Source organism: Oncorhynchus kisutch, linkage group LG13 (genome assembly GCF_002021735.2).
Source record: "Oncorhynchus kisutch isolate 150728-3 linkage group LG13, Okis_V2, whole genome shotgun sequence".
Lineage (NCBI taxonomy): Eukaryota > Metazoa > Chordata > Actinopteri > Salmoniformes > Salmonidae > Oncorhynchus > Oncorhynchus kisutch.
In genome coordinates, this window is record NC_034186.2 from 24,259,508 (window position 1) to 24,270,202 (window position 10,695).

Genomic DNA, 10,695 nt, shown 5'->3' on the forward strand with positions numbered 1-10,695 from the left:
ATTCCACTGATAATATAAACACACAGTCAACAAACACACACAATCTCACAGCATGAGTTTTACAAAGATTGACACAGTTCTCTTCTCTATCCCTCCAGTCATACCTCTCTGGACTCCTTCCCTCGTCTGGACCCCCCTCCCCCCGGTAAGAAGCGTCTTCCTCGCGCCCTGAAGACCACCCAGGACATGATGATCTCATCTGACCCTGTCGTCACCACTCCCCCTGAGACCCCTGATCACTCCCTCTCCTCCCCTGATAAGACCCCCCTCATTAGCAAGGAGCATACCCCACCCCAGGGAGAGAGGGATGGAGAGAATGATGGAGGGAGAGACGGATTCACCGGACTGACTGGCCCTCTGGACAGCGAGAGGAAAGAGGAGGATGAGGTGGTGGAGATGGAGAGAAATGGAAGTAGTAAGATGGATGGAGTAGAAGGGGATGAGACGGAAGAGAGGAGAGAGCCAGAGAAGACCCAGATTCAGCTCCAGCTCTCTGTCCCAGACCTCATCCATAAGGACCACCCGGACCCCCACAGGTCGAAGACGTCTGAGCCCAGGCAGAAGGCACCGGGAGTGGACACGAGGCTGGCCTCCACCCCTCTGAAGGCTCCATACAGGATCAGTCTGAGTGTGAGTGAGGATGGGCTGATGGAGAATGGCTCCCTCTGTATGAGAGGATCAGCAGTTACAGACACAGAGGAGCTTGAACAACACCCCGACCTGCTCTCCTTTGAGTAGAGACACACATAAACACACACACACCACATACATACAAACATACACACATACATGGATACATACACACAGACAGTGATGTGGTGAGGACTTGGCAGAGAGAGAGAAGACAGAAATTGTGTGCGCGAGAAAATAAGAGGGAGAGAGGATGTTTTTGACTAGACCCTAGACTTGGGTTAGGGCACAGGGAAATAGATTGTGATGTTGTGTGTTTGTATGTGAGTGGGAGTTGGATATAGTGGTAGAGGAGTGTATTAAGGAAGGGTATGTGTAAGAGAGGTAGAGAGAACAAGACAGACCGGGAAAGAGTATCTATTTTAGCATCATGAAGGGACAGACCACAGTGGCTTAGAATCTTTTCAAGAGAACCAAAACCTCCTGGTCTGACAAACATTGTTTTATAACCTTGTTTTAAGTCATGTTTTATAGTGTTAATCTTAGAAGATAATGCTGAAGGAAGATTTATACCCAAGGATTCTAGATATCTAGATTTCAAATAAATAATTTGAAATGTCATAGTACCCTTTCATGCTGAGACAGAATGTATTTTTTATGATCTTTTATAATTGTTGCCCCTCAGAAAATGTCAAACCGTCAGCGCTAAATATGAAAACAAAAGTGAACATAACCAGTAGCATAACACAGTTTTGCGGGGCCACCTCGCAAGGTCTTGCGTGGATTACGGGGGTGTCTGGTACACCAGTGAACACAACATAAACACTGATTAATATGATTCAACATCACAAGCTCTTTCTCTGTTTTTATACGCCCACTGCTGTGTTCCTCATTCTCACCCTTCAAGTGGAGACATGTATTGTGGGAGACGTGCGATTGGGTTTGTTTCGCCTGTGTATGTGTCTGGTTTATGTTTGTTGATCGACGGTCATTGTTTTAGTAGTGCCACTCACAGTCCTGTTGTTTTATTTCCTTTTTATGTGTAATCTTTATTTTGTCATTTGATTTGAAGTAATGGTCATTCTGCAACAAAAAAAGTCGTAAAAAATATATCACAAACACACACACAGGACACATAGTAGGACAGAATGAGGGGAATGTAAGGCAGGTCTCTCCCAGAGAAAAGAGGCTTTGTCTGGGGCTGCTATTCTCACTTACAGGCTCCTCACCACTGTACTCATCTACCCCTTCTCTTCCCCTCTCATCCACTCCTTCCTGAGATGAACAAACAGATAGAATCCACTATCACAGCCCTTTTATGCTCCTAGCACAGATTGAGATTAATGAGACTTTAACCAGTGTTTCACAAAACTGACCGTAGATCAGTGTGTCAGGGGAACTACTACTCTAATAGACAATGCTTAGTTATCCTGGGTGGGGTGTATGTGGATCTGTGCTTCCATCAGTCAGCACACAGAATATTAGTCTGGACCCAGTATTTCTGGAATGTAGTAGCCAGACACTGAGACTGGAGAGGGGGGGGGGGGGGGCTGCAGGCGACAACATGAAGATTGATACCATTGGGAGTATTTACATCCAGATTGTTCTTAGCCTATTGTATCAACCGAGTGTTTTCCAAACCGTGGGTCATGGGACCTGGCTGAAAACGTCTGTGACTAAAAACATGGATTTGTGTGATTGGATGTTGGAAAGGCTATATGTATGTCAATGTGTTATTAGATCATCTGTTTGATAAGGCAACCTAATCATGATGTAAACTAAAGCAATAATTGATATATTTTAAATGAATCAATCATTGTTTGTAGAGTCTAGACGGGTGTTGGCGTTATATTGTTATTTCTAAATGAGAACACTAAAGAGGACAGTTGATTATAAAGCTACATTTTACAGCATCAACACATAGCTTATCTGTATCAATACTATGCTGACCACTTAAGTTATATCAGATCTTGAAATGTGAAGGAAAATACTGTACATTTGTGGAAATATTTTTACTACACCTTTATAACGTCTCTGTACATGAAAATCGTTTCACATCTTATTAAGAAATGAATGAAAGTGCTTTATTTTTAAATACAATTTAGTCATAAATCTCATAGAAAATGTTTCTATTTAGCTAGTTGCAAAGATATTTGATTGAAATGGAATGATATCACATACTGTGCATTTGATTTGTTATGATTGATTTATTCATAATTGTAGTTATTGTTTTAAGTTTTGTATTCTACAAGATGGTCAATATAATTTCACTACTCCGCTGTTGAATGAAGGAAAGCTATAATGAGCAACAATGATGTGGATGTGTGTGACTGTAGGAGAGAGAGAGAAGCTTTGTGGTGTATTTTGAGAGATATGGACAGTTCTGATGAAGACCTTTCACTGGAACAGTTTTTCTATTCATTATTTGTAATACATTTGGGTCACCATGTGTTACAACAAATCTGTGATTTAAATGGTTGTTTTTGATTTATTTAGATTTTATTGTTTTATGATTCTCTGTTTTTTAACATTGGGGAAATAGTTACTCTTGCTACTGGAAAATATAAAGTTAAAAAAATGAAATATGACTCCTTGTGCCTGTAACTTATGGACGAAACGGAGAGAACTTAGCGCTCTTCTCTCTTTTCAGAAGCTTTCCTGTCTATTTTGGGCCATACAGATGTAGGATCTTAATTTGATCACTTTTCTTATTGCTGAAAATTTTTTCTGCATGACAGGAAATACAAACTTGTAATGTTTTCGAGGTTTAAAAATGCTTCTAACATTTGTAATTTCCACTTTAAAATGTCAGCCTTGATTTGCCCTAACAAAAAATATAGCAACCCCGAACAAATAATGTTCATTAAAGATGCACTATGCAGAAATCGCTTCACCATTTCCTGGTTGCAAAATTCTAATTTCAGTTTATGTGACAAAACAAGTGTCACACCCTGACCTTAAAGAGATGTTTTATTTCTCTATTTGGTTAGGTCAGGGTGTGATCTAGGGTGGGCATTCTTTGTTGTCTATTTCTTTGTTTTTGGCCGAGTATGGTTCCCAATCAGAGGCAGCTGTCTATTGTTGTCTCTGATTGGGAATCATACTTAGGCAGCCCTTTTTCCCACTTTCTGTTGTGGGACCTTTTTTTTGTTAGTTGCTGTGTGAGCGCTACATTACTTTACGTGTCGTTTATCTTTCTTGTTTTTTTGTTTCATTTAATAAATTTAAAATGTACGCCTACCACGCTGCATCTTGGTCTCATTCGAACGACGGACGTAACAACAAGCAAGTACAGTGTAGAGAATTATTGTACCATTTTCAATAACCAAAAATAGATTATTTTCAGCTGGTCTACCAAAATGAAAGTAAAAAACTTTCAAAAACTAAACTTAAGAATGGGAAGCATAGAAATAACGCATATTGAACAGATCTACCACTTCCTAGATTGCTTTCAATGAGAATGACAGATCTATAACTCACATTTCTATGTGAATTTGGTATGATACCCCCCCAAAGTATTGCAACTGTAATTATAATCCACATAATATTTCACATTTCCTGTTGCTGCAAGAATATTTTCCTGCTGTAGCAAACTGGCTCAGATTAAGATCCTACATCTGTGTCCTATTGTATTATTTCTTACCCTCACACATAACCATGGCAACTTGTGTCACATTCAAAAGTGCCACTGTGACAGCCTGTTCTGCTGAATTTAGGACCCTGGAAAGTTTAGAGACGTCCATTAAATATAATTAGATTTTTCTTTGTAATCACCCATGTTTATGTTTCCCTTCATGCAAAATGACGATTAAGAGCAGAGGCAGAAATTACATGGCAAATGTGATCGACTGGCTCGAGTCGGTCTTATGTTTTTACATTGGATAAAAGTAAAGACAGAGCTAGAAAATGGTATATCTTACACTACAGTTGAGGAGCAATGGGAAAGTAATTCTGCTTTGAAAGTTGATAAACTTGTAACCTCACTTTTGAGAAAATGGCCCTTGAATGTTTTGGTTAACCTATTGGAGAGGCCTTCAGCATCGTTCATATCCTCATTGTTGTTATGAAAAAGTATAAACAGAAAAATGCAGGCTGCATGACATCAGCAGCCTGGGGGTCCAAAATAGCATAACTAGTGTATTTTAACACCAATTAACCCACCTGTTTAAAAATGAATTTAGTATATGTCAATCTAGCAAACCAGGGAACTAAAAGCAACTTTCTAAACAATGTTTTGATTTGTTTATTAGCTTGTTCGCTAGCTAGCTAATGTTAAGTTAGCTGGCTAGCCAGTTCAAGTAATGACCATATCATAAAGATGACAACGTCTTCGCTTTAGCTCATTTGTCTTCATTATTACAGGAAAATAAACTCACGACAATATCATTATTTCCAAGTTAATAGCGAGCCAATTACAGAAAAATAGCTTACGATTCTGAGTGTGAGGAAATAAAAGCAGCACTCTACCAGAGCATTTTAGAACTTGGATACGTTATAGCCTAATTTGACTTTGTGCAGGTCATGTTCTTCACTTTACCATCTCTGGTAAATATATACTATATAAAATAAACGTTTATTTGTCACATGCACAGGATACAGAAGGTGTTGTGAAATGGTTACTTGGATTGTAAAGAATTTTGTTTATACATCTAGCTAGCTAGCTAAACAATGAACTATAATTCCAACTCATAACGTTACTACCCTGCATGAATCTGCAAGTAGCTAACCAACCAGGTTCAATGTTAGCTAGCTAACAATAGGCTATAACTAGCAATGCAAATGGCTCTGAGATACTAATAATATTACCACACAGATAATACACATAATGTTAGCTAGCGAGCCAGTTTCTTGTATGCGGAGGAACTGGTGAAAGCTATACTACCAAATCTAATCAGGACCCTGGCTTGAACCTAATATCTATCTCCTGTCCCTGTTCTCTGAACGTTATTCTATGGAGAAGCAAAATAAAGAGGCTACAATAAATTATGTATATTTATCACGCCCTGGCCATAGAGAGGTTTTTATTCTCTATTTTGGTTAGGCCAGGGTGTGACTAGGGTGGGCATTCTATGTTCATTTTCTATGTTTTGGATTTCTTTGTTGTTTGGCTGGTGTGGTTCTCAATCAGAGGCAGCTGTCTATCGTTGTCTCTGATTGAGAACCATACTTAGGTAGCCTTTTCCCACCTGAGTTTTGTGGGTAGTTGCTTTCTGTTTTTGTGTCTGCACCAGACATAACTGTTTTGGTTGTTCTCTTTGTTGTTTTGTTAATCAGTGTTCAGTTCCACCTTGGTCCTCACCTTCTTCCACCAACAGCCGTTACAATATTGTCAGACCTCATTTGATGTCCATGAATTTGCATACATCCTCTCTTGCACAAAGTGTCATAAATGGCATTTGTGTCATTTTTCTATTGCCTTCAAATGCTGTATACCTTTTCTGATAGGATCCGGTGTTGTATCTCAAAAATGGAATGCAGCACCAGCGTGTGTGTCTGTGTGCATGCATGTGTGAGGGTCTAACATCCTCTGGCAGCCATGTGCGACCTATGTAACAACACTAATTAATATGTAAATTAGATTAAATGATTTATTTACAGTCACTTTATGCAGATCTTGGTGCTAGATTCAATCAGATTGACATCTGCATAGCGTTATTTTGGTGTTGTCGGAGGTGGAACTGCTATTTTGCTAACTATTTTCCAACCGTTTCGTTTTGATTAGAATCAACAACAAAAAATTTGTCCATTCCACTCTTCCGACCAGCAAAATAAAGTATCCATTCTTCTCTAATTAAACATCTCTCCCTAATTTCGGTATTACGCTTGTAATGTCATCAGTAGGCTACAGTACGAGAATCAAAATAGAGGGGCAATTAGTCTACACACACACGCACACCCACTGGCAAAGATTTCCAGCTGGTAGGCAGATGCTGGAATAAGTTTCTCAGTGACAGAGCGCTTTGTTGGGATTTTTGTGGGTCTGAAAAAAATCCCTGGAATGTAAAATAACATTAACTGGTTCAAAATACTGTTCTGTTCCGAAACAGTATAGATCACTTTCGTTTTTGGTTTGGGTTCGGTTCTTCAAATAATGTCATTATTTTCCGGTTTTCGGTTCTGTTCCCTGAACCGGTTCCAACCATTGGCTAGAGCTGTCAAATCCACAAGTGGCTCATTGGGCTCCCGAGTGGTGCAGCAGTCTAAGACTCTGCATTTCAGCACAAGAGGTGTCACTACAGTCCCTGGTTCAAATCCAGGCTGTATCACATCTGGCTGTGATTGGGAGTCCCATAGGGTGGTGCACAATTGACTGGGGTAGGCTGTGATTATAAATAAGATTTTGTTCTTAACTGACTTGCCTAGTTAAATAATAATAAAAAATTGCCTTATCGCAGACAATACACTAGATGCAACTAAACCACACCCGACTATAATGCAACAAATTCTATGTAGCTGCATAGAAGTTAATGATAGGCATAAATCCCCCATCTAAATGAACATGAAAACATTGCATGAACCTAACATCAATGGTTTGATGTTTGAGAGTCATTATATCTAACATGGATAGAGCCTACACTTTCTTGCTCTGTTTGAACTTCTAACGCAGTAGGGAGAAGCTAATAAGGAAGGGAGTGGTTTGTGACACACCAACAGCCACTCACCGATACAGTGCCTTGCGAAAGTATTCGGACCCTTGAACTTTGCAACCTTTTGCCACATTTCAGGCTTCAAACATAAAGATATAAAACTGTATTTTTTTGTGAAGAATCAACAACAAGTGGGACACCATTTTAATAATTTTGCACGCCCAATTTTTCAGTTTTTGATTTGTTAAAAAAGTTTGAAATATCCAATAAATGTCATTCCACTTCATGATTGTGTCCCACTTGTTGTTGATTCTTCACAAAAAAATACAGTTTTATATCTTTATGTTTGAAGCCTGAAATGTGGCAAAAGGTCACAAAGTTCAAGGGGGACGAATACTTTCGCAAGGCACTGTATATCAGCTCATACCGCAGTTACAGTTAGTTATCTGCCCTGCATATGTCGGTCAATGCTGTTTTACACTTGATCTGATTGAATCCAGGCCCACGTATGTAAACAGTTAATCAGATCAAGACATACAGACGTCATTACTAATTGAAACACTTATATATTCAAGTGTTTTTCTCTGTAAAGGAATCTAGGTCTTAATGCGTAATACATTTGGTGTAACCATCTCAAAGCCTCTGTGTTCATCTTCTCTTTGTTGACTTTATTGTATTTTATGTCTTTCAAAGGGAATAATGAAGTGAACCAAAGAATAAACTGGTTTATCTAGCTATCCTATCTATCAACCAGACTAAAAGAGGAAGAGAACACATTTGTTTTTCGATAACTTCCTCTGAGAAGGATGAAAGTAAGTTAATGTATTATGTGCTTTTTGATTGTAACACATCTTCTGTAGTGAGAGGGAGGTAATTCCACTGACTGAAGTTAATCATCTGTTTTATTGTATATTTAATCTATTCTTTAATTTGAGCCAGCAGCAGGCAGGCAGCCACTGCATTTTTTCTTTATCAATAAATATCACAGTGGTCCTCTTCAAAAAACATGAGAAGGATTAGAAAAGTTCTGCTTAGCCAAGTGACACAGTGTGATGTACTTATGAACTGAAGGACAGAATGTTACACTGATAAGAAATAACAATAGGACACAATTAAACTCTGCTATAATCATACTTTTCACAATTTCAGAGAGTTATTTTGACCTCATAGTGAGGACATATCATAATCACGTTTTTCACTGCACTGCCCATTTAACACTGTCCTGACAAAGATACTGTATTGACTGACTGATTCGATCAAATGTGTGTTGTAGACACGTGCATTGTACTTGACTTTAAAAAGTAATTTACACTTCATCTGACTTCTGCAGTGTTTACCTTGTATGTGATCTCTGCGGACGTCAGGGAAATTGCCTGCAGTGCAGTGCGCTGGGCTATAATGTGCCTTTGATTGAATCCTGGCCTGAGTTTGTGAGTATCATCCTCTATGTCCTAATGCGACCTGTCTGCTGTTTCCGTATTGTGATAGAGCTCTGTCCCATCAGTCCATTCATAATTCAACAGCTGGTTCTGGTACTGGAGTGTGTATGTGTAAGTGTGTGTGAGTAATTGGGTCTGGACCAGGACCACACAATGTGTCTACACACACACAGTCATGAATATTCACATGACAGGCTGGCTGTTTACACTCCTTCCTAGCTCTCCTAAAACAGACTGGCAGACTCTGTTTGTTGAGAAGGTAAAAGCCCACAGGCCAAAACACAAGAGTAAACACACACTTTTAATAGAGCCAGTGGAAGAGTGGGGAGTCAGTCGGAAGAACTCAATAATCAGAGTGAGTGAATGCATCTCATTTGATTAGAAAGTCTCATACACAAACTAGACAGACACAGGCCCAGGCAGACAGGTAGACTTCACAGGTTAAATGGCACTAAACATAGGTAGAAAAACAGGTGACAAGTTTGCCTGAGACACTAGTGAGTATCCTTTCTCTTCTGTCTTTATCTCCCTCTTTCTCTCTCACTCCCTTCCTCTCACTCTGATAGGATAGTCTGAACTCCAATACACACTACACTAGACTACTAAAAGATGTTATGCCTACTGTCATCCCCAACATTATGTCTATTGTAAATAGTTCCCTGACCTCTGGCTCTGTTCCAGCCTATTTTAAAACTGCTCTGGTCCAATCTCCTTAAACATCTCTTTCTAGACCCCTCCTCACTGAATAATTATAGACCTATCCTAAGCTTCCTTTCTTATCCAAGATTTTAGAAACGTTGTTTTCAAGCAATTGTTGGCTCGTTTGAGTTTGAACAACTTATTTGAAAAATTCAAATCGTTTTTCCGCTCACTTCACAGCATGGAAACGGCTTTATTGAAAGACAGTAATGACCTTCTATTGGCTGCCGAAGCCAGTGAATTTTATTTTTAATTTTTATTTAACCTCTATTTAACTAAGCAAGTCAGTTAAGAACAAATTCGTATTTACAATGACGGCCTACCAAAAGGCCTCCTGCGGAGACGGGGGCCTGGGATTAAAATAAATAAATAAATACAATATAAATATAGGACAAAACACATATCACAACAAGAGACAACACAACACTACATAAAGAGAGACCTAAGACAAAAATATAGCAAGGCAGCAACACATGACAACACAGCATGGTAGCAACACAACATAACAACAACATGGTAGCGACATTATTGGGCAATGCTCTATTCTAGTTATTTTGGTTCTCAGTGACGCGCTTCCCACTAGGTGGGAATCTCCGGCGACGCACGTCTGGTTCAGGTCATATCTTTGTGGCAGACATTTCTCAGTGAGCATGGGTGGTTCAGGTCATATCTTTGTGGCAGACATTTCTCAGTGAGCATGGGTGGTTCAGGTCATATCTTTGTGGCAGACATTTCTCAGTGAGCATGGGTGGTTCAGGTCATATCTTTGTGGCAGACATTCCTCAGTGAGCATGGGTGGTTCAGGTCATATCTTTGTGGCAGACATTTCTCAGTGAGCATGGGTGGTTCAGGTCATATCTTTGTGGCAGACATTTCTCAGTGAGCATGGGTGGTTCAGGTCATATATTTGTGGTAGACATTCCTCAGTGAGCATGGGTGGTTCAGGTCATATCTTTGTAGCAGACATTTCTCAGTGAGCATGGGTGGTTCAGGTCATATCTTTGTGGCAGACATTTCTCAGTGAGCATGGGTGGTTCAGGTCATATCTTTGTGGCAGACATTTCTCAGTGAGCATGGGTGGTTCAGGTCATATATTTGTGGTAGACATTCCTCAGTGAGCATGGGTGGTTCAGGTCATATCTTTGTGGCAGACATTTCTCAGTGAGCATGGGTGGTTCAGTATCATCCCCAGGGCCTATTCACTATGGCAGGGGTTCTCAAAGTGCCGTCCGCGGAAGTACTACGGGAGTCGGCTGCCAGATCTCAAAATATATACATATTTTTCATTCCACAGCATTCCACCAATTATAATTTTTTTAACTCAATACTATTCCTATTAT

The 10,695-nt window shown here is 39.6% G+C and overlaps 1 protein-coding gene across 1 annotated transcript in view; it reads left to right on the forward strand.

Annotated features, from left to right (window-relative positions):
• The window catches only part of LOC109902733 (carboxyl-terminal PDZ ligand of neuronal nitric oxide synthase protein), a 170,227-nt gene extending 166,357 nt beyond the window's left edge, over positions 1-3,870 (forward strand). Inside the window, exon 12 of the mRNA XM_020499339.2 lies at positions 99-3,870. Coding sequence (XP_020354928.1) covers positions 99-738 — 640 coding nt within the window. The 3' untranslated portion in view covers positions 739-3,870. The remainder of the gene's footprint in view (positions 1-98) is intronic.
• Positions 3,871-10,695: the final 6,825 nt, after the last annotated feature.